The sequence below is a fragment of the Somniosus microcephalus genome, chromosome 7 (assembly GCF_052327205.1).
Source record: "Somniosus microcephalus isolate GS21.2 chromosome 7, FLI_Smic_1.0, whole genome shotgun sequence".
In the NCBI taxonomy this organism is placed as follows: Eukaryota; Metazoa; Chordata; class Chondrichthyes; order Squaliformes; family Somniosidae; genus Somniosus; species Somniosus microcephalus.
This window is the reverse complement of record NC_140993.1, coordinates 10,500,874-10,525,767: the sequence shown is the minus strand read 5'-3', so window position 1 is coordinate 10,525,767 and position 24,894 is coordinate 10,500,874. Positions and strand designations below refer to the sequence as shown.

Sequence of the window (24,894 nt, the reverse complement as noted above, 5' to 3'; positions counted from 1 at the left end):
CGGTTTCACGTCTCATCCGAAAGACTGCACCTCTGACAGAGCAGCACTCCCTCAGTACTGCACTGCAGTGTCAGCCTAGATCTTGTGCTCAAGTCTCTGGAGTGGATTTGAAGCCACAACTTTCTGATTCAGAGGTGTGGGTGCTACCAACTGAGCCACTAGCTGACACAGTGGATACTTAACCAATTGCAAAACGTGAAATATTGAGGCCTCGCTGTATCAATTTCCTTTCTTGTAAAATCGTGTCTTTTGGTCAAGTAAATCTAATGCCATAAAACGCTTTACCCACCGTAGCCATAGAGCAATGTGCAATAAGAACCAATTCAGGACAGCCCAAGTTAAGAGACAAACACAGCCCTCAAAACATACACGGCCCTTACATACGTGGGAGATAATGATTTCGTCGAGTCAGTAAGATTATAAAATTAATGCAGTCAACCTTTTTATATAGACTGAGTTTACAAATGGGACTGCAAAGCCTGGTGTACGAAAGTGGTCAATTTGTCAAAGTTTGTTGGATGGTATAGCAGGGCGCAAAGGAAAAGTAACCTCTAGTCTCATTTAACCAGTCTGCGCTCTCATACCTGTATTTCAACTGTCAGATGGAATTCAGAGACTTGAGCACTTCAAAACTATGTTTTAGACATTTAGTGTTATTCCCAATTGTAGAAAATAACTTTTGATAAGATTCCGGTTGCAAAATTTTCCACTGAATTGTTTGACTGTAATTTTCAAGTTAAACTATACTTTCAAAAGGAAACTTATTTGTTGGACAATAAACTTCAATTCTTGATCTGGATAACAAAGCAATTATCATGAATTATTAGGGTAAATTATACATTATTAATATATACATACATACACACGTAGGATTAGGTTTAATCTCCTATGATTAAGGTTTAGCTTTCTTTTGTCTTATAGCTTGTCGACTTCTACTGTAGCAAGAAATAATGAGTTGGTTAAGTCACAGAAACATAGAAGATAGGAGCAGGAGTAGGCCATTCGGCCCCTCGAGCCCGCTCCGCCATTTAATGAGATCATGGCTGATCATCCAAATTCAGTACCCTGTCCCTGCTTTCTCCCCATATCCCTTGATCCCTTTAGCCTTAAGAAATATATCCAACTCCTTCTTGAATATATTTAATGAATTGGCCTCAACTGCCCTGTGTGGCAGAGAATTCCACAGGTTCACCACTCTCTGGATGAAGAAATTCCTCCTCATCTCTGTCCTAAATGGCTTACCCCTTATCCTTAGACTGTGACCCCTGGTTCTGGACTCCCCCGCAATCAGGAACATCCTTCCTGCATCTAGTCTGTCTGGTCCTGTTAGAATTTTATAAATTTCAATGAGATCCCCTCTCATTCTTCTAAACTCTAGCGAATATAAGCCTAATCGACCCAATCTCTCCTTGTACGTCATTCCTGCCATCCCAGGTATCAGTCTGGTGAATCTTCGCTGCACTCTCTCAATGGTAAGAACATCCTACCTCAGATATGGCGACCAAAACTGCACACAATACTCAAGGTGTGGTCTCACCAAGGCCCTGTACAACTGCAGCAAGACATCCTTGCTTCTGTACTCGAATCCTCTCGCTACGAAGGCCAACATACCATTTGCCTTCTTAACCGCCTGCTGCACCTGCATGCTTACCTTCAGCGACTGGTGCACAAGGACAGCCAGGTCTCGTTGCACTTCCCCTTCTCCCAATCTATTGCCGTTCAGATAATAATCTATCTTCCTGTTTTTGCCACCGAAGTGGATAACCTTGTATTTATATACATTATACTACATTTGCCATGCATCTGCCCAATCACCCAACCTGTCCAAATCGTACTGGAGTTTCTTGGCATCCTCCTCTCAGCACACACGCCCACCCAGCTTTGTGTCTTCTGCAAACTTGGAGATATTATATCTAGTTCCCTCATCTAGATCATTTATATATATTGTGAATAGCTGGGGTTCTAGCACCGATCCCTGTGGTACCCCACGAGTCACTGCCTGCCACTCGGAAAATGACCCGTTTATTCCAACTCTTTGCTTCCTGTCCGCCAACCAGTTCTCTATCCAAGTCAGTACCTTGCCCCCAATCCCATGTGCTTTAACTTTACACGCTAATCTCTTATGCGGGACCTTATCGAAAGCCTTCTGAAAGTCCAAATACACCACATCCACTGGTTCTCCCTTATCTGTTCTGCCAGTTACATCCTCAAAAAATTCCAGTAGATTAGTCAAGCATGATTTACCTTTTGTAAATCCATGTTGACTTTGTCCGATCCTGTCACTGTTTTCCAAGTGCTCTGCTATTACATCCAGGATGATTCAAGGTATGGATCACATGTAGAAAGAGCTTTGTCAGCAAGGAGAGGGTCACCAAACAACTTCTCATCCTCGGTGATTTCAACCTCCATCTCAATTCATCATGCTCTCTCTCCTGAGCTCACTGGCCTATCCTCCCTTAATGTAAACTCTCCAACCATATTCATGGCCACCTCCTCGACCTTGCCATCTCGCGTGACCTCGCTACTCTCATCGTGTCAATCACAGATAAAGCCATCACTGACCACTTCCTTGTATCGCTCTCCACCCACATCCCCCTTCCTCCCACCAACCCTACTTCCTTCTGTGTCCACCCCTGGAAAAAAACTCTCCCAACTCTCTTACAACAGCACTTACAAAATTCCCAACTGTCCAGCCTCTGGCCCTCCATTCACCACGGCATTTCTGCAGCTACCGATCTGCACAATCACACCCTCACCACCACTTTTGATGCCCTAGTCTCTAGTAAAACAATTACTCTCGCTCACCCTAGCCGCTCCCCCAGTATGGCCCTCACCTTTGCTCCCTTAAGTCCAAGGGATCGCAGACCTGAACGATATGGCGGACAACCGGTTTAGCCATTCACCACCAGATCTGGCTAGACCACATAAAGCATTATCGGATCCTGCTCTCATCTGTCAAAATTGCTCACTATTCCAGAATCATTCTGGCATGCAAAGATAAACCCCGGCTCCTATTCTCTACTGCTAACAGTCTTAAACACCTCTCCCCTGTCTCCTCCACCCTCACCTCCGATAACAAGCATGAGGAGCTCATGGACTTCTGGCTCTAGATTGAAACCATCCGCTCAGCTGCCTCTGCCACTTCCCTTCCTTCCCCTAGCCCATCGGAACATAAGAAATAGGAGCAGGAGTAGGCCATTCAGCCCTTCAAGCCTGCTTCGCCATTCAATGAGATCATGGCTGAGCTTCTGTCTCAACTCCATATCCCTTGATCGGTTCCCCCACCTGGCCCTCATCCCAAACTCACATTTTTCTCCAGTTTCTCTTCGATCTCCCCTCATGGCCTCTCCGCGCTCATCTTGTCCATGAGACCCACTTCTTGCTCCCTCGACCCTATTCCCACCAAACTGCTGACCACCCAACTTCCTTTTCTGGCTCCCATTGTTAACGGTTCTCTCGCCTCACGAACTGACCCCCTCTCCCTCAAATCTGCTGTCATCACCCCTCCTCAAAAAACCAACCCTTGACCCCTCCATCCTTGCAAACTACCGCCCCATCTCCAACCTCCCTTTCTTCTCCAAAGTCCGTGAACGTGTTGTCGCCACCCAAATCCGTGCCCAACTTTCCCGCAACTCCATGTTTGAATCCTTCCAATCAGATTTCCGCCCCTGCCACAGTACCGAAACGGCTCTCAAAAGTTACAAATGACATCCTTTGTGACTGTGATCATGGTAAACTATCCCCCCTCGTCGTTCTTGACTTGTCTGCAGCCTTTAACACGGTTGACCACTCCATCCTCCTCCAATGCCTCTCTGCTGTCATCCAGCTGGGTGGGACTGCACTCGCCTGGTTCCATTCTTCTCTATCTAATTGTAACCAGAGATTCACCTGCAATGGCTTCTCTTCTGCTCCCACATCGTTACCTCTGGTGTCCCCCAAGGATCTATCCTTGGCTTCCTCCTATTTCTCATCTACATGCTGCCTCTTGACGACATCATTCGAAAACACATTCAGTTTCCACATGTACGCCAACGACACCCAGTTCTACCTCACCACCACTTCTCTCGACCCCTCCACGGTATCTAAATTGTCAGACTGCTTGTCTGACATACAGTTCTGGATCAGCAGAAATTTTAGCTTCCGACCACATATCCGTGGTATAACTAAGGCCGCCTATTCTCACCTCCGTAACAGCATCCGTCTCCACCTTTGCCTCAGCTCATCCACTGCTGAAACCCTCATCCATGCCTTTGTTACCTCTAGACTTGACTATTCCAACGCACTCCTGACTGGCCTCCCACGTTCTACCCTACGTAAACTTGAGGTGATCCAAAACTCGGCTGTCTGTGTCCTAACTCCTACCAAGTCCCATTCCCCCATCACCCTGTGCTTGGCTCCCGGTTAAGCAACACCTCAATTTCAAAATACTTATCCTTGTTTTCAAATCCCTCCATGGCCTCGCCCCTCCCCTTCTCTGTAATCTCCTCAGCCCCACAACTCCCCCCCCCCCTCCCCTTCTCTGTAATCTCCTCAGCCCCACAACTCCCCCCACCTCCCCTTCTCTGTAATCTCCTCAGCCCCACAACTCCTTCCCCCCCCCCCCCCCCCCGAGATATCTGCGTTCCTTTAATTCTACCCTCTTGAGCTTCCCTGATTATAATTACTCAACCATTGGTGGCCGTGCCTTCTGTTGCCTGGGCCCTAAGCTCTGGAATTCCCTCCCTAAACCTCTCCGCCCCTCTACTTCTCTTTCCTCCTTTAAGACATTCCTTAAAACCTACCTCTTTGACCAAGCTTTTGGTCATCTGCCCTAATTTCTCCTTATGTGGCTCGGTGTCAAATTTTTTGTCTTATACACCTCCTGTGAAGCGCCTTAGGACGTTTTACTACGTTAAAGGCGCTATATAAATACAAGTTGTTGTTTTGTTGGCAAGGAATGCTTAATAAGGGTATTGAGATAGGAAACGGAGCAATGGGCCCAAGATGGTAAGCAAGTTGGCCATCTGGTGTTGCGTCAGGAAAAACCTCATTTCTGGGAGTCTTGTTTTACAATAATTGAAATACCATAATGAATCATCAGGGACAGTGCGTGACTAGAGGCCTATAAAGATCTTGAGCTTTCCTTCACAATTTGTAGAGAGAGACAATAACAAAAAGGATCTATTAAGGTTACAACTCGCTACCCTGAGAAAAAGCAGGGTTATATAGTTTATTTCACTGTATGACTACTGCTTAGACATCGAGTGTGCCAAGACTTAGTCGAACACGATCAACGGTTTAGCTGCAACCATAGTTGGCATTGGATTCGAATTCTCTTACATTGTGATAGTTATGCAATACCTGATGTAGAAATGTGCGCATTTGAGAGCATTTCATTCATGAGCTTGCAGCATAGGAAGGTCTAATAATTAATGATCAATTGCTATTTGTAGATTATAAATCGACAAAAGAAAATACACACACACACATTATTTGTACGTTACTCACCAAGAAACTAACAAAACTTGCTCCAAAGCTCATCAAAGGACTGTTGTTCCTATAAAGAATACATGAAAATTATATACCATTAAAAACTACCACCACAGTGACAGTACCATATTCTGCTCATACTACAGCAAATGCAACACTAAAACATGATACAGGTACACTATCCCTTATCTGAAAGCCTTGGGACCAGCTGAGTTTCGGTTTTCAGAAGGTATTATTATAAGACTGGGAAATTTGTATTGAATATAAATTTTAAAAGTTCAGGCTACCTCTTGCGACTGTTCCGTGTCTCATTCCCCTTCCTGCTTCTCTGGAAAGCCGGATATCGGCTGACTCCTACTAAGCTGGCCCGCAAATCAGGTCAGGGGGGTGTGGGGGGAGAAAAGAATATCGGACGGGCCGCGATTCGGGTCGGGGGGGGGGGGGGGGGGGGGGAAAAAAAGAGAAAAGAATATCGGACGGGCTGCGGTTCGGGTCGGGGGGAGAAAAGAATATCGGACGGGCCGCTGCAGCTATCGGACGGGCCGCTATATTGTTGGGTTCACTCTCCCGGTACCTCCTTCACACTGCCCGGCTCGGCCTGCAATCTCCTACCCAGGAGGGAACTCTGTGACCCTCTGCCCCGCTCAGCCTAAGTCGTGCGCCACTCTGGTCATGTCGTGCGCACGACTTACGCTGAACGAAAAAACTCTGTTTTTGAGAGGTTTTTGGTTTTCGGAAGTTCGGATAAAGGATAGTCTACCTGTACTGTCCCTTTACCAAATTTGAAAATGAGAAAAACTTGCATTTCTATAGCGCCTTTCACAACCTCATGACATCCCAAAGCATTTTACAGCCAATGAAGTACTTTTGAAGTGTACTTTGTAATGTAGGAAACATGGCAGAAAATTGCACACAGCAAGCTCCCACAAACAGCAATCTGCTTTTGTTATGTTGATTGAGAGATACATATTGGCCAGGACACTGGGGAGAGCTCCCCTGTTCTTCGAAATAGTGCCACGGGATCTTTTACGTCCTCCTGAGAGAGCAGAGGGGGTCTTGGTTTAACGTCTCATCCGAAAGACGACACCTCCGACAGCGCAGCGCTCCCTCAGTACTGCACTGCGATTGTCAGGCTAGAATTTTTGTGCTCAAGCCTCTGGAGTGGGACTTGAACCCACAACCTTCTGACTCCGAGGCGAGAGAGCTGCCCACTGAGCCATGGCTGACACTATTCAAATAGCTAGTATCAGAACAAGGTCACTTAGCACTACTAGGACAGCCTAAAAATCACTACAATACACTTTTATGGCAAACTGATTTACACAACCAAAGCTTGTACAATATATGGACTGCCATGTAATTAACAGTTTAATACTAAATGCCCGCTTTGCATAGCACATGCAATAGATTCCGTTTGGAACTGCCAAGTCCACCATGATTAGAATTCAGTCCTTACATAGCAACAGGAGTAGCCCATTTAGCCCCGCGAGCCTGTTCCACCATTCAATTAGATCATGGCTGATCTGTGACTTAACTCCACATACAATGGGAGAACAACTGATTTCCAACAAAGACATCAAGTTGAACTGCCCTTTTCTGCACAGCCATTACCCTCCACCGTCCAAATTACCCATCAAAATATTCCTAGGACAAAGCTTTGTCAAGACAGCACTTCAATGTACAGCTTCTTTTATTATTAGCATTTTCTAGGTAAATAAAACTGCATATTTGCATTGTACCTAAGCTCTGGAATTCCCTGCCTAAACCTCTCCGCCTCTCTACCTCCTTTAAGAACCGCCCACTGCCCCACAGCCCCGAGACCGGAGAAGCAGCGGACCTGCGCGGGTGCAGCCCGAGGCGGCGGAGTATAAGAGGGAGCAACCAGAGGCACCGAGGCCCACAGCCCCGAGACCGGAGAAGCAGCGGACCTGCGCGGGAGCAGCCCGAGGCAGCGGAGTATAAGAGGAAGCAACCAGAGGCATACCAATCCAGGTTCCGGGAGAGAGGTAAAAAGTAATCCAAGTGTGACGTCAGCGGGAAGCAGGTAAGTGATTGGTTGGTGAGTATTTCTCTCTTTTCAATACAAGCTTGAATTCTGTGGTGTTAAATTTCTAGGGTCTCTGTGTTGTAGTGGGGACAGTTGGTAAATAAAGTGCCCTACAGTATACCTGTAACTGGGGTGTTGAATAAATTTTTTAATTAATTAAAGGAGTAAGTCATGGCAGGAGAGCTCAGACCCGTGTTCTGCTCCTCTTGCTCCATGTGGGAAGTCAGGGACGCTGCCAGTGTCCCTGACGACCATGTGTGCGGGAAATGCATCCAGCTGCAGCTACTTGTAGACCGCATTGCGGCGCTCGAGCTGCGGGTGGATGAGTTTTGGAGCATGCGCGATGCTGAGAGGGTCGTGGATAGCACGTTTAGCGAGTTGTTCACGCCGCAGAGTAGGGCTGCACAGGCAGAAAGAAATTGGGTGACCATCAGGCGGAGCAGAGGCAGGCAGGGAGTGCAGGGAACCCCTGCGGACATCCCCCTTTCAAACAAGTATACCAAGTTGGATACTGTTGAGGGGGATGACTCACCAGGGGAAGGCAGCAGCAGCCAGCTTCCTGGCACCAGGGACGCTTCTGCTGCTCAGAAAGGGAGGAAAAAGAGTGGGAGAGCAATAGTGGTAGGGGATTCTATCGTAAGGGGAACAGATAGGCGTTTCTGTGGCCGCAAACGTGACTCCAGGATGGTTTGTTGCCTCCCTGGGGCCAGGGTCATGGATGTCACTGAGCGGCTACAGGGCATTCTTAAGGGGGAGGGTGAGCAGGCAGAGGTCGTGGTCCACATTGGGACCAACGACATAGGTAGGAAGGGGGATGAGGTCCTGCATCAAGAATTTAGGGAGCTAGGTAACAGATTAAAGAGCAGGACCTCAAAGGTTGTAATCTCTGGATTACTCCCAGTGCCACGTGCTAGTGAGTATAGGAATAGGAGGATAGAGCAGATGAATGCGTGGCTAAAGAGTTGGTGTAGGGGGGAGGGTTTTACTTTCCTGGATCACTGGGCCTGCTTCTGGGAAAGGTGGGACTTGTACAAGTCGGACGGGTTGCACCTGAACCAGAACGGGACAAATATCCTTGCGGGGAGGTTTGCTAGCACTGTTGGGGGGGGTTTAAACTAACTTGGCAAGGGGTTGGGATACAGAGGGGAGCTGAAATAGGGGGTGATGTGCTGCCAATTATAGAGAAAAAAACAAGTCAGCTTGGTAGACAGGGCAAATATATAAGGGCAAGGCTGGATGGCATCTATTTTAATGCAAGGAGTCTTGCAAATAAGGTGGATGAACTGAAGGTGTTGATAAACACATGGGAGTATGATATTGTTGCTATCACGGAGACATGGTTGAGGGAGGGGCAAGACTGGCAGCTCAATATTCCGGGGTACAGAATCTTCAGGCGAGACAGAGGGGGAGGTATAAGAGGAGGGGGTGTCGCAATATTAATTAAGGAGTCAATTACTGCAGTAAGGAGGGATGATATATTAGCAGGTTCCTCTAATGAGGCCATATGGGTGGAGCTTAAAAACAAAAAGGGGGCAAGCACTTTGCTGGGAGTGTACTATAGGCCTCCAAACAGTCAGGGGGAGATAGAGGAACAGATATGTAGGCAAATCTCAGAGAAATGTGCAAATAATAGGGTAATAATAATGGGGGATTTCAACTTCCCCAATATTAACTGGGATAGTCAGAGTGTGAAAGGCTCAGAGGGTGTAGAATTCTTAAAGTGCATCCAGGAGAGCTTTTTGAGCCAGCATGTAGAAAGTCCTACAAGAGAGGGGGCGGTACTGGACCTAATTCTAGGGAATGTGGCCGGCCAAGTGGAAAAAGTGCTAGTAGGTGAGCACTTTGGTGATAGTGACCATAATATGGTAAGATTTAAGGTGGTCATGGAAAAGGACAGGGATGGGCCAGAAATAAAGGTTCTAAATTGGGGGAAGGCCGATTTTAATAGGATAAGGCAGGATCTGGCCAAAATGGACTGGGATCAGCTACTTGTAGGAAAATCCGCATCGGAGCAATGGGAGGCTTTCAGAAGGGAGATTGAGATCATACAATGGCAACATGTTCCCGTAAAGGTCAAGGGTGGTTCCAAAAACCACAGGGAACCTTGGATGTCAGGGGATATACGAGAATGGATTAGGAAAAAAAGGAGGGCTTTTGGCAGATACAAAAGGCTAAAGACGGAGGAAGCCCTAGAGGAGTACAAAAAGTGCAGGGGGATACTTAAAAAAGAAATTAGGAGATCAAGGAGGGGCCATGAAATAACACTGGCGAGCAAAATAAAGGAAAATCCTAAGATGTTTTATAAGTATATTAAGGGTAAGAGGATAACTAGGGAAAAAATAGGGCCTATTAGGGACAAAAGTGGCAATGTGTGTGTGGAGCCGGAAGATGTAGGAGGGGTTCTAAATGAATTTTTTGCATCTGTTTTCACTATGGAGAAGGACGATGTAGACATAGAAATAGGGCGGGGGGACTGTGATATGCTCGAACATATTAACATCGAGAGGGAGGAGGTATTGGCGGTTTTAGCTGGCCTAAAAATGGATAAATCCCCAGGCCCGGATGAAATGTATCCCAGGCTGCTGTGTGAGGCAAAGGAAGAGATTGCGGGGGCTCTAACACATATATTCAGGACACCTCTGGCCACAGGGGATGTGCCAGAGGACTGGAGAACCGCTAATGTAGTACCATTATTCAAGAAGGGAAGTAGGGAAAAACCGGGGAACTACAGGCCAGTGAGCCTAACATCAGTGGTAGGAAAATTATTGGAAAAAATTCTGAGGGCCAAAATTTGTCTCCACTTGGAGAGGGCAAGGATTAATCAGGGATAGTCAACATGGCTTTGTCAAGGGAAGATCATGTCTGACTAATTTGATTGAATTTTTTGAGGGGGTGACTAGGTGTGTGGATGAGGGTAACGCAGTGGATGTGGTATACATGGATTTCAGTAAGGCCTTCGATAAAGTCCCGCACAGGAGACTGGTCAAGAAGGTAAGAGCCCATGGAATCCAGGGTGCCTTGGCACATTGGATACAAAACTGGCTTAGTGGCAGAAGGCAGAGGGTGATGGTCGAAGGTTGTTTTTGTGACTGGAAGCCTGTGGCCAGTGGGGTACCACAGGGATCGGTGCTGGGTCCCTTGCTGTTTGTGGTCTACATTAATGACTTGGATATGAATGTAAAAGGTATGATCAGTAAGTTCGCGGATGATACAAAAATTGGTAGGGTGGTAAATAGCGAGGAGGGTAGCCTCAGTCTGCAGGACGATATAGATGGGTTGGTCAGATGGGCGGAACAGTGGCAAATGGAATTTAACCCGGAAAAGTGCGAGGTGATGCACTTTGGGGGGACTAACAAGGCAAGGGAATACACAATGAATGGTAAGACCCTAGGCAAGACGGAGGGGCAGAGGGATCTGGGTGTGCAAGTACACAGATCCCTGAAGGCGGCGGAACAGGTGGTAAAAAAGGCATATGGGATACTTGCCTTCATTAGCCGAGGCATAGAATATAAGAGCAAGGAGGTTATGATGGAGCTGTATAAAACACTGGTTAGGCCACAGCTGGAATACTGTGTGCAGTTCTGGTCGCCACACTACAGGAAGGGTGTGAACGCTTTGGAGAGGGTGCAGAGGAGATTCACCAGGATGTTACCAGGGCTGGAGCGCTTCAGCTATGAAGAGAGACTGGGCAGATTGGGTTTGTTTTCCTTGGAGCAGAGGAGGCTGAGGGGGGACATGATTGAGGTGTACAAAATTATGAGGGGCATAGATAGGATGGATACGGAGGAGCTTTTTCCCCTAGTAGAAGGGTCAATAACTAGGGGGCATAGATTCAAGGTAAAGGGCGGGAGGTTTAGAGGGGATTTGAGAAAGAACTTTTTCACCCAGAGGGTGGTTGGAGTCTGGAACTCACTGCCTGAAAGGGTTGTGGAGGCAGGAACCCTCACAACATTTAAGAAGCATTTGGATGAGCACTTGAAATGCCATAGCATACAAGGCTATGGACCAAATGCTGGAATATGGGATTAGATTAGACAGGGCTTGATGGCCGGCGCGGACACGATGGGCCGAAGGGCCTCTATCCGTGCTGTATAACTCTATGACTCTATCACTCTAACTACCTTTTTGTCACCTGCCCACATTTATCCTTGTGGCTCGGTGTCAAATTTTTTGTCTTGTAATACTCCTGTGAAACGCCTTCGCACATTTTACAATGTTAAAGGCGCTATATAAATACAAGTTGTTGTTGTCCAGGTAATTAGCTCACGAGTTAGGGCGCCCGCTTGACATGCAAGAGGTAGCGGGATCGATGCCCACAATCTCCAGTGGGGTTTTTGTCAGACCACATCTGGAGTACTGCGTTCAATTTTGGGCACCAAATCTCAAGAAAGGTATATTGACAGAGGCACAAGGCAGATTCACCAGAATTATACGAGGGCTCAAAAGGTTAAATTATGAGGACATGTGGCATAAACTTGGCTTGCATTCCCTTGATGGTTGAGCGGTGATCTAATCAAGGCCGTTAAAACTGGTAAAAGGATTAAATAGGGTATGTGGAGAAATTATTTCCTCTGAATCTAACAGAATTAGACACACGAAATAGGAGCAGGATCAGGCTACACGGCCCCTGGGCCCGCTCCGCTACCCACAGGGCCATGACCGATCCGAACCTAGTCTCATGTCCAAATTCCTGCCCGCTCCCCGTAACCCTTAATTCCTTTACTTCTAGGAAACTGTCTATTTCTGTTTTAAATTTATGTAATGATGTAGCTTCTACAGCTTTTTGGGGCAGCATATTCCATGGACCTACCACCCTCTGAGTGAAGTAGTTCCTCCTCATCTCAGTTTTGAAAGAGCAGCCCCTTATTCTAAGACTATGCCCCCTAGTTCTAGTTTCACCCATCATCGGGAACATCCTCCCCGCATCCACCCGATCCAACCCCTTCACAATCTTATGTGTTTCAATAAGATCGCCTCTCATTCTTCTGAACTCCAATGAGTAGAGTCCCAATCTACTCAACCTCTCCTCATATGTCAACCCCCTCATCCCCGGGATTAACCGAGTGAACCTTCTTTGTACTGACTCGAGAGCAAGTATGTCCTTTAAGTATGGACACCAAAACTGTATGCAGTATTCCAGGTGCGGTCTCACCAATACCTTGTACAACTGAAGCAATACCTCCCTATTTTTATATTCTATCCCCCTAGCAATGAAAGCCAACATTCCATTGGCCTTCTTAATCACTTGCTGCACCTGCATACTAACCTTTTGAGTTTCGTGCACCAGGACCCCCAGATCCCTTTGTACTTCAGTACTTTCAAGTTTCTTGCCATTAAGATAATAACTTGCTCTACGATTTTTCCTTCCAAAGTGCATAACCTCACACTTTCCAGTATTGTATTCCATCTGCCAAATCTCTGCCCACTTACTTAGCCTGTCTATGTCCCCTTGCAGGTTTTTTATGTCCTCCTCACTCACTACTTTCCCTCCCATCTTAGTATCATCTGCAAACTTTGATATGTTACACTCGGTCCCCTCCTCCAAATCGTTAATATAGATTGTAAAGAGTTGGGGACCCAGCACTGACCCCTGCGGAACACCACTAGTTACTGATTGCCAGTCTGAGAATGAACCATTTATCCCAACTCTCTGCCTTCTGTTAGATAGCCAATCCTCTATCCATGCCAGAATATTACCCCCAATCCCGTGATTTTTTATCTTAAGCAATCTTTTGTGTGGCACCTTGTCAAATGCCTTTTGGAAGTCTAAATACACTACGTCCACTGGTTCCCCTTTATCCACCCTATATTTATCCACCCGATTCGGGAGAATATATAATGGAGAATAAGGAAATGGCAGACCAATTAAACTCATACTTTGGTTCTGTATTCACAAAGGAGGACACAAATAACCTCCCAGGAATATCGGCAAACATAGGGACTAATGAGAGGGAGGAGCTGACAGAAATTAGTATCTCTAGGGATATGGTGTTGGGTAAGTTGAGGGGACTGAAGGCCGACAAATCCCCGGGGCCTGATAAACTACATCCTAGGGTACTTAAGGAGGTGGCCCTGGAGATAGCAGATGCTCTAAGGATCATCTTCCGGAACTCCATTGACTCGGGAACAGTACCCGTGGATTGGAGGGTAGCTAATGTTACCCCAATATTTAAAAAGGGGGGTAGAGAGAAAGCAGGGAATTATAGACCAGTAAGCCTTACATCGGTTGTGGGCAAAATGCTAGAGTCCATTATTAAGGATAAAATAGCGGAGCACTTGACAAATGGGGAAAGGATCGGACAGAGTCAACATGGATTTACAAAGGGTAAATCGTGTTTGACTAATCTGCTGGAATTTTTTGAGGAAGTAACTGGTAAAATAGATGGGGGAGAGCCAGTGGATGTGGTGTACCTTGACTTCCAGAAAGCCTTCGATAAGGTTCCACACAAAAGATTATCATGCAAAATTAAGGCTCATGGGATTGGGGGCAAAGTATTAACGTGGATAGAGAACTGGCTGGCGGATAGAAAACAGAGAGTTGGAATAAACGGCTCGTTTTCGGAGTGGCAGGCAGTGACCAGCGGGGTGCCGCAAGGATCTGTCCTGGGACCCCAGCTGTTCACAATATATATAAATGATCTGGATCAGGGAATTGGATGCAATATTTCCAAATTCGCTGACGACACTAAACTAGGAGGAGGGGTGGGCTCTGATGAGGATGTCAGGAGGCTACAGTGCGATTTGGACAGGTTGGGGGAATGGGCGGATACGTGGCAGATGCACTATAATGTGGATAAATGCGAGGTTATCCACTTTGGGGGTAAAAACAGGAGGGTAGATTATTATCTAAATGGCAATAGATTGGGAGATGGGGAAGTGCAGAGGGACCTGGGTGTTCTTGTGCACCAGTCACTGAAGGAGAGCATGCAGGTGCAACAGGCGATTAAGAAGGCAAATGGTATGTTGGCCTTCATATCAAGGGGGTTCGAGTATAGGAATAGGGATACCTTACTACAGCTGTACAAGGTGCTGGTGAGACCGCATCTGGAGTATTGTGTACAGTTTTGGTCGCCCCATCTGCGGAAGGATGTTCTTGCCATGGAAAGAGTGCAGCGGCGATTCACCAGGCTGATACCTGGAATGGCGGGAATGACCTACGAGGAGAGATTGAATAGTTTGGGCTTGTACTCACTGGAGTTTAGAAGATTGAGAGGGGATCTCATCGAAACATATAAAATTATGGCAGGCCTGGACAGGCTGAATTCAGAGAGAATGTTTCCAATGGCAGGGGAGCACAGAACCAGGGGCCACAGTCTAAAAATAGCAGGCAAATCATTTAAAACAGAGATGAGGAAGAATTTCTTCACTCAAAGAGTGGTGAGCCTGTGGAATTCCCTGCCACAGAGGGCTGTGAAGGCTAATTCAATAAATATTTTCAAGAGAGAATTGGATATATTTCTGAAGGCTAAGGGGATTAAGGGTTACGGAGAAAAGGCGGGGACGGGGTACTGAACTGGTAAGATCAGCTAAGATCTCAGATGAAGATCAGCCATGATCTCATTGAATGGCGGAGCAGGCTCGAAGGGCCGAATGGCCTACTCCTGTTCCTATCTCTATGTTTCTATGTTTCTATATATGTTACTTCCTCAAAGAACTCCAGCAAATTTGTCAAACATGACTTCCCCTTCATAAAACCATGCTGACTTTGTCCTATTAAATTATGATTATCCAAATGTCCTGTTACTGTCGCCTTAATAATGGACTCCAAAATTTTACCTACCACAGATGTTAGGCTAACTGGTCTATAGTTTCCAGCCTTCTGTCTACTGCCCTTTTTAAATAAGGGTGTTACAGGCAGCACGGTGGCATAGTGGTTAGCACTGTTGCCTCACAGCGCCAGGGACCCGGGTTCAAATCCGGCCTCGGGTGACTGTCTGTGTGGAGTTTGCACATTCTCCCCGTGTTTGCGTGGGTTTCCTCCGGGTGCTCCGGTTTCCTCCCACAGTCCAAAGATGTGCGGGTTAGGTTGATTGGCTATGATAAATTGACCCTTAGTGTTAGGGGGATTAAATACATGGGGTTACGGGGATAGGGTGGGATATGTGTTGGTGTAGGGGTTACGGGGATCGGGTGGGATATGTGTCGGTGCAGGCTCGATGGGCCGAAATGGCCTCTATCTGCACTGTGGGGTTTCTGTGATTCTGTGATTAGCAGTTTTCCAGTCTGCCGGGACCTTTGCCGAGTCCAGGGAGTTTTGGAAAATGATTACCAATGCATCCACAATCCCTACTGCCACTTCCCTCAAGACCCTAGGATGTAAGCCATCAGGTCCAGGTGATTTATCCGCCTTGAGTCCCATTATTTTACCGAGTACCACTTCCTTAGTGATTTTGATCGTGTTTAGCTCCTCCCCCCCTTAGCCCCCTGTTTATCCAGTGTTGGGATATTCTTGGTGTCCTCTACTGTGAAGACGGATACAAAAAATTCAGTGTTTTTGCCACCTCCATAATTTCCCACCATTAATTTCCCGGTCTCATCCTCTAAGGGACCAACATTTACTTTAGCCACCCTCAATTTCCTCATCCACAGCTGAGTGGACTCCATTATGACAGATAAAAAGATTCCATTGCTAGATACTCTCTGCAGACCCAAGTTTGATAGGGCAGAACGTATATTGGTACTGCGGACTATTTTACCAGAGTCCAAGGGGTTGTAGCACAAAAGGAGGAAAACACAAAAAACTTCCCAGAAATACGAGAAAACTAAGTTCCTCATTCTCGTCACACCCTTGAAGCAATTACTGTATTAGTAAAAAAAAAAAAAAGTACTAGCAAAATTAATGGGACTAAAAGTCGATAAATCCCAAGGACCGGATGACCTACATCCTAGGGTTTTGAAAGAGGTGGCCGTTGGAATAGTGGACAAATTGGTTGCCATCTTCCAGAATCTATAGAATTTTGGAACGGTTCCTGCAGATTGGAGGATAGCAAATGTAACCCGGCTATTTAAGAAAGGAGGGAAGAGAGAAAACGGGGAAACTACAGACCTGTTAGCCTCACATCAGTAGTTGGGAAAATGCTGGAATCTATTATAAAGGATGCAATAACTGGGCACTTAGAAACTAATAGTAATATTGGGCAGAGTCAACATGGATTTATGAAAGGGAAATCCTGTTTGACAAACCTATTGGAGTTCTTTGAGGATGTAACTAGTGGAGTAGACAAAGGGGAACCGGTAGATGTGGTGTATCTGGATTTTCAGAAGGCCTTCGATAAGGTCCCACACAAGAGGTTGGTGAACAAAGTTAGGGCACGTGGAATTGGGGGTAATATACTAGCATGGATTGAGAATTGGTTAACAGACAGAAAACAGAGAGTAGGGATAAACAGGTCTTTTTCAGCATGGCAGGCTGTGACTAGTGGGGTACCGCAAGGATCGGTGCTTGGGCCCCAGCTATTCACAATCTATATCAATGATTTGGATGAGGGGACTAAATGTAACATTTCCAAATTTGCTGATGACACAAAGCTAGGTGGCAGTGTCAGTTGCGAAGAGGCTTCAAGGGGATCTCGACAGGCTCAGTGAGTGGGCAAGAACATGGCAGATGGAATATAATGTGGATAAATGTGAAGTTATCCACTTTGGTAGAAAGAACAAAGGCAGAGTATTTCCTAAATGGTGAAAGATTGGGGAATGCAGATGCTCAAAGGGACCTGGGTGTCCTTGTACATGAGTCACTGAAAGTGAATGTGCAGGTGCAGCAAGCCATTAGGAAGGCAAATGGTATGCTGGCCTTCATTACAAGAGGATTTGCGTATAGGAGTAAAGAAGTCTTACTCCAATTATATAGGGCCTTGGTGAGACCACACCTGGAGTACTGTGTACAATTTTGGTCTCCTTACCTAAGGAAGGATATAGAGTGCAACGAAGGTTCACAAGATTGATTCCTGGGATGGCGGGACTGTCGTATGAGATTGATTCCTGGGATGGCGGGACTGTCGTATGAGAAGAGATTGAGTAAACTAGGCCTGTAGTCTCTTGAATTCAGAAGCATGAGAGGGGATTTCATTGAAGCATACAAAATGATTACAGAGCTTGATAGGATGGATGCTGGGAGAATGTTTCCCTTAGCTGGTGAGTCTAGAACCAGGGGCCACAGCCTCAGGATAAAAGGGTAGGCCATTCAGGACTGAGATGAGAAGAAATTTCTTCACACAGAGGGTGGTGAATCTTTGGAATTCTCTACCCCAGAGGGCTGTGGAGGCTCAGTCATTGGGTATATTCAAAACAGAAGCCGATAGATTTCTGACTAGTAAGGGCATCAAGGGATATGGCGATAGGGCCGGTGAATGGAGATGAGGTAGAAGATCAGCCATGATCTCATTGAATGGCGGTGCAGGCTCGAAGGGCCGAATGGCCGACTCCTGCTCCTATTTCTTATGTTCTTAAATATTTGACATGCATATCCTGCTTCATGAATGTAATACAACTCCAATACATCCCTAGACTGCTTTGTGGATGTTCACAAACTACAACAGCTAGAATTTTAAATATATTTGCAAGTCTTAAGCAAAATAAATGTTTCCACATTATACAATTGTTGTATGAAAGCAAAACTAGAGACTTCCCCTTATTTTATACAAATTTGAGAAATCAACACCCTCAATAAACTCTGTCCATGCAAACTACTGTCCCACCTCCAATCTCCCTTTCCTTTCCAAAGTCCTCGAACATGTTGCCTCCCAAATGCATGTCCATCTTTTCTTCAACTCCCTAGTTTAATCCCTCCAATCAGGTTTCCACTCCTGCTACTGCACCAAAGTGGCCCTAACCAAAGTCACGAATGACATCCTCTGTGACTGATCATGGTGCATTATCCCTCCTCGTTTTATCTGCAGCCGTAGACATGGTCAACCACACCATCCTCCTCCAAAGCCTCTGCTCTGCTGTGGAGGTCAGTGGGACTACCCTCGCCTGGTTCCAACTCTTACCCATCCGATCATAGCATGAGCATCTCCGGTAACGGCATTTCTTCCCAACCACGCACTTAGCTCCAGAATCCCCCAAGGATCTTTGAACTCCTCCTCTTCCTCATCTATATGCTGCCTTTTGGTGACATCATCAGAAGACACGGGGTCAGCTCCCGCATGTATGTTGATGACACCAGCTCAACCACTCCACCGCCTCTCAACCCACCTGCGGGTCTTGGTGAGACCACATCTTGAGTATTGTGTGCAGTTTTGGTTGCCTTATCTGACGAAGGATGTTCTTGCCATGGAAGGAGTTCAGCGAAGATTCACCAGGCTGATACCTGGGATGGCAGGAATGACGTATGAGGAGAGATTGGGACGATTGGGCTTGTACTCGCTGGAGTTTAGAAGAATGAGAGGGGATCTCATTGAAACTTATAAAATTCTGACAGGACTGGACAGACTAGATGCAGGAAGGATGTTCCCGAGGGAGTCCAGAACCAGGGGTCACAGTCTAAGGATAAGGGGTAAGCCATTTAGGACAGAAATGAAGAGGAATTTCTTCACCCAGAGAGTGGTGAACCTGTGGAATTCTCTACCACAGAAGGCAGTAGAGGCCAATACATTAAATATATTCAAGAAGGAGTTGGATATATTTCTTAAGGCTAAAGGGATCAAGGGATATGGGGAGAAAGAAGGGACAGGGTACTGAATTTGGATGATCAGCCATGATCTCATTAAATGGCAGAGCAGGCTCGAGGGGCCGAATGGCCGACTCCTGCTCCTATCTTCTATGTTTCTGTGTTGTCAGGATGCTTGCCGACATCCAGTCTTGGGTAAGCTGCAATTTCCACCAGTTAAACATGGAAGGTCGGAACCATCGTCTTCAGCTCCCGCCACAGACAACGAGGCTAACACCCCTGCTCTTCTTCGAAACAGTGCAACGGGATCTTTTATATACACCCGAGAGAACAGACGGGGCAATACTCCCTCAGTACTGAACTGGAGAGTCAGCCTAGATTCCGGGCCTCCAGTCTCTGATCCCACGACCTTCTAACTCAGAAGCGAGAGTGCTAGCCACTGAGCCACGGCTAACACCTAATGCAAGGCTAGCACAGGATCAGGCTGGGCTGCAAAGCCATTCATAGTCAAAGTACCTACAACACTCACTGTCGCGGCATACCATGGAGCCTCATGGGCCACATACACGTTCTACCCATGTTCCATTAACTTACACATGCGGGCATCTCATTATCCTGATTTAGGATTTATTCGCCAATGAATCAACGGTTCCAATAGCAGTCCTTTCCAAGCCTCAAGCTGCAAAACTTGAAAATAGGACTCAATTTGCGAATAAGAAGTGCTGATTCAAAGAGCATGGAGTTACAGTACTTGGAATTTGAGGGCCAGGTGCCCTGGCATGAATCAGTGGACAAGAGGTGGGAATAAAAACAGACAAGCTAATTAAAAAGGCAGCATGCGCTACCCTCCCTGCTGCTGATCTAAAAAAAAAACCATAACAGTTTGCAGAGCTATTTAATATCACCCTTAGCTGCACAAGATTCAAAGTGCTATAACTCATCCAGCGATGCAATATACGAGAGGTTGCTGATGTCACACTTGGTATATTTAGTCTTTGATGGGAATACAAGGCAGAGACACGTAAAACCTCACTTTGTTCTGTACTTAAGTTTAAAAAAGGTTCTTTTAAGATGGATAGCAAAATACTGCAGATGTTGGAAATCCAAAATAACAACAGAAAATGCTGGAAAAACTCAGCAGGTCAGGCAACATCCGTGGAGAGAAGTTTGAGTTGACGTTTCGGGTTGGACCCTTCTTCAAAACTGGAAAGAAAAGAAACTAGATCGGAGGCAGGGCTGCGATCGGACAAAAGAATAAAAGAAACAAAAGAAGTAAAAGAGATTAGAAGCTAGACAAGATGGTAATAGGCTGGGATAAGGTGTAAAGTGTACTGGCAGGGCAAAAGATAGCTGCCAGGTGTGAGAGAGAAACAAAAGGGGGGGGGGGGGGGGGGGGGGGGAAAGGAGTGGAACAATTACAAGAGAAAATGAAATGGGGGCCGAGCTTATGATCTGAAATTGTTGAACTCGATATTGAGTCCGGAAGGCTGCAGACTGCCTCATCTTCCGATTAGGCAGTCTGCAGCCTTCCATAGAAGATAGGAGCAGGAGTAGGCCATTCGGCCCTTCGTGCCTGCTCCGCCATTTAATGAGATCATGGCTGATCCTTTAATTCAGTATCCCGTCCCCGCCTTCTCTCCGTAACCCTTAACCCCTTTTGCCCGTAGAAATATATCTAATTCCCTCTTAAATATATTTAATGAGCTGGCGTACACTGCCCTCTGTGGCAATGAGTTCCACAGGTTCACCACTCTCTGAGTGAAGAAATTCCCCCTCATCTCTGTCCTAAATGGTTTAGCCCTTATCCTTAAATTATGTCCTCTAGTTCTGTTCTCACCCGCCAAGGGAAACATTCCTTCTGCATCCAGTCTGTCTAGACCTGTCAGAATTTTATACACTTCTATGAGGTCCCCTCTCAATCTTCTAAACTCCAGTGTGTACATCCCTAAACTACATAGTCTCTCCTCATAGGTCATTCCCGCCATTCCTGGTATCAGCCTGGTGAATCGCCGCTGCACCCCCTCCATGGCAAGAACATCCTTCCTCAGATGAGGCGACCAAAACTGTACACAGTACTCGAGGTGTGGTCTCACCAGTGCCCTGTACAGCTGCAGCAAGGTATCCCTGTTCCTGTATTCTAACCCTTTTGCTATGAAGGCCAGCATACCGTTTGCCTTCTTGACCGCCTGTTGCACCTGCATGCTCGCCTTCAGTGACTGGTGTACAAGAACACCCAGGTCTCTCTGTACTTCCCCCTCTCCCAATCTATTGCCATTTAAATAATAATTTGCCCTCCCGTTCCTGCACCCAAGGTGGATAACTTCGCACTTGTCCACATTATAGTGCATCTGCCATTTATCCGCCCAATCGCCCAGTCTGTCCAAATCGCTCTGGAGCTTCCTGGTCTCTTCCTCTGAGCCCACCCCACCTCCTAGTTTAGTGTCGTCTGCAAATTTGGAAATGCTGCATCCGACTCCCTGATCCAGGTCATTAATGTAAATTGTGAACAGCTGGGGGCCCAGGACAGATCCCTGTGGTACCCCACTTGTTACTGCCTGCCATTCAGAAAATGAGCCGTTTATTCCAACTCTCTGTTTTCTATCTGACAGCCAGTTCCCTATCCACGCCAAAACTTTCCCCTTTATCCCATGAGCCTCAATTTTCCATGCTAATCTTTTATGTGGGACCTTATCGAAGGCCTTTTGGAAGTCCAGGTACACCACATCTACTGGCTCTCCCCCATCTATTCTACCAGTTACTCCCTCAAAAAATTCCAATAGATTAGTCAAGCACGATTTACCCTTTGTAAATCCATGTTGACTCTGTCCTATCCTGTCCCCATTTGCTAAGTGCTCCGCTATTTCATCCTTAATGATGGACTCCAGCATTTTGCCCACAACTGATGTAAGGCTTACAGGTCTGTAATTACCTGCTTTTTCCCTACCCCCCTTTTTGAATAGTGGGGTAACGTTAGCTACCCTCCAATCCATCGGCACTGTTCCCGAGTCTAATGAATTCTGAAAAATCATCCTTAGTGCATCCGCTATCTCTAGGGCCACCTCCTTCAGTACCCTAGGATGCATGTTATCAGGCCCTGGGGATTTGTCCACCTTCAATCCCTTTAGCTTCCTTAACACCATATCCTTAGAGATATTGATTTGCGTCAGTTCCTCCTTTGCCAATGTCCCTATTTTTCCCGATATCCCAGGGAGGTTTTTTGTGTCTTCCTTCGTAAAGACTGACCCAAAGTATGCATTTAGTTGATCTGCCATTTCCTTATTTCCCATTATATATTCCCCCGTATCTGACTGCAATGGACCAACTTTGGTTTTCACCAGTCTTTTCCTTTTGATATATTTATAAAAGCTTTTGGAGTTAGTTTTTATATTTTCCGCCAGCTTGTTTTCGTAAGCTATTTTGCCCCTCTTGATCATGCCCTTTGCCCTCCTTTGCTCTATCTTAAACTGTTCCCAATCTTCCGCTCTGGCGCTTTTTTTGGCTATTTTATACGCCCTATCTTTGGATTTTATGCTGTCTCTAATTTCCCCTGTTATCCACGGTTGAGTCACCTTTTTAGATTTCCTTTTATGCCAGATTGGTATAAACAATTTTTGCAATTTTGTCATTCTATCTTTAAATGTTTGCCATTGTTTATCTACCTCCAGTCCTCTCAGGAACGTTGTCCAATCAGACCTACTCAGTTCCCGTCTCATGGCATCATAATTCCCCTTGTTTAAATTCAGGACCTTAGTCTCTGAGTCAATCCGGACTCAATATCGAGTTCAACAATTTCAGATCATAAGCTCGGCCCCCATTTCATTTTCTCTTGTAATTGTTCCACTCCTTTCCCCCCTCCCCCCCCCCCCTTTCCTTTTGTTTCTCTCTCACACCTGGCAGCTATCTTTTGCCCTGCCAGTACACTTTACACCTTATCCCAGCCTATTACCATCTTGTCTAGCTTCTAATCTCTTTTACTTCTTTTGTTTCTTTTATTCTTTTGTCCGATCGCAGCCCTGCCTCCGATCTAGTTTCTTTTCTTTCCAGTTTTGAAGAAGGGTCCAACCCGAAACGTCAACTCAAATTTCTCTCCACGGATGTTGCCTGACCTGCTGAGTTTTTCCAGCATTTTCTGTTATTTCTTTTAAGATGGAGGTCATTTTCAAAATGGCTTCTGCAACTGAATGACAGGAAATCAAGTAAGGAATTTCTGAGAAACTTCTTTAACAAAAGAGTGGTGAGAAGGTGGAACTCGCTACCACAGGGAGTGGTTGAGACGAATAGCGTAGATGCATTTAAGGGGAAGCTAGATCAGTGGTTCGCAAACGTTTTCGGTTGAAGGAGCCCTTTTCAAATGGATTAGTAATCACAGACTCCCCCCCCCCCCCCCTCAAAATCTAAATTATAACACTAAAACTCCTTGCACATTTACATGTCTGAATGTAAAGGGACTTGCATGAAATTTGGCCAGGGCTGGTTGGATATCGTGAACATTGATGTGTTTGGTGATGGGAAGATAAAAGTTCTCACTTCAGCTGAAATGTAACCCTACAGGTTCAGCAACAAGCCTGTTAAATACTTCACCGCATGACATCTCCCTGCTCTTCCTGGAGTGGGATTAGGCTTGGAGGCTCCTGCTGGAAACACTGGGACTGTTTCAGGTGTAACCCTTCGCTGCCCGCCTATTCACGGGATAGCTGCTGAGTGTTTCAAGGATTTTTTTCTTCCCTCCCTCTGCTGTTTACTGGCCTTTCTTCGCTGGAATATCACTGACACGCTGCCTGGTGTGCGGCATTTCTGCCATCAGGATACCGCCAGTAACTGGCTCGAGTCCGGGTCCAGTTGCTGTGCTCAGTGAACAAAGCTCAGCTTGGTCGTCATTCCAGGCCCTTGGACACAGACGACGTGGCGGCTGCTTCCTACCCGCCCCCAGCCCTGCAAATCCGTTCCTGGTGTCTCTGGGGCCTCTCGTCGACTCGCTTGGGCTTCTCAGTCAGTCCGAGGCCCCGCTAATCTGGTTACGTGCCCATTTCCAGAGCCGCCTCAGCCCCAGTGCCGGACATCGAACTCTCATGTGCGAGCTCGCGGCTGTGCCACTCGAGCGAACAAAGGAAATCAAAATAACAGCCAACAGCACACGCGCCCGACCCGCGCCATCGCAGCAATGGTCATTCGGGTCCCGTTCACACTATTTCGCGGGCCCCCGGAAAGTCTCTACAGACCCCACTTTGAGATTCACTGATCTAGTTAAGCAGATGAGGGAGAAAGGAATAGAAGGATATGTTGATAGGGTGAGATGAAGAGGGGTGGGAGGAGGCTCGTGTGGAGCATAAACACCAGCATGGACCTGCGGGGCCGAATGGCCTGTTTCTGTGCTGTAAAGAAGCTCGACACCATCCAGGACAAAGCAGCCCACTTGATTGACGCCCCATCCACCACCTTAAACATTCACTCCCTCCACCACCGGCACACCGTGGCTGCAGTGTGTACCGTCTACAAGATGCACTGCAGCAACTCGCCAAGGCTTCTTCAGCAGCACCTCCCAAACCCGCGACCTCTTCCACCTAGAAGGACAAGGGCAGCAGGCGCATGGGAACACCACCACCTCCAAGTTCCCCTCCAAGTCACACAACATCCTGACTTAGAAATATATCGGCCGATCCTTCATTGTCGCTGGGTCAAAATCCTGGTACTCCCTCCCTAACAGCACTGTGGGAGTACCTTCACCACACGGACTGCAGCAGCTCACCACCACCTTCTCAAGAGCAAT

At 46.6% G+C, this 24,894-nt stretch overlaps 1 protein-coding gene across 1 annotated transcript in view; it reads right to left on the bottom strand.

Moving 5' to 3' along the window:
- The window catches only part of ttc39c (tetratricopeptide repeat domain 39C), a 150,923-nt gene that overhangs the window by 86,418 nt on the left and 39,611 nt on the right, over positions 1-24,894 (bottom strand). Inside the window, exon 2 of the mRNA XM_085992226.1 lies at positions 5,488-5,536. Within this exon, the coding sequence (XP_085848352.1) occupies positions 5,488-5,536 (49 nt within the window). The remainder of the gene's footprint in view (positions 1-5,487; positions 5,537-24,894) is intronic.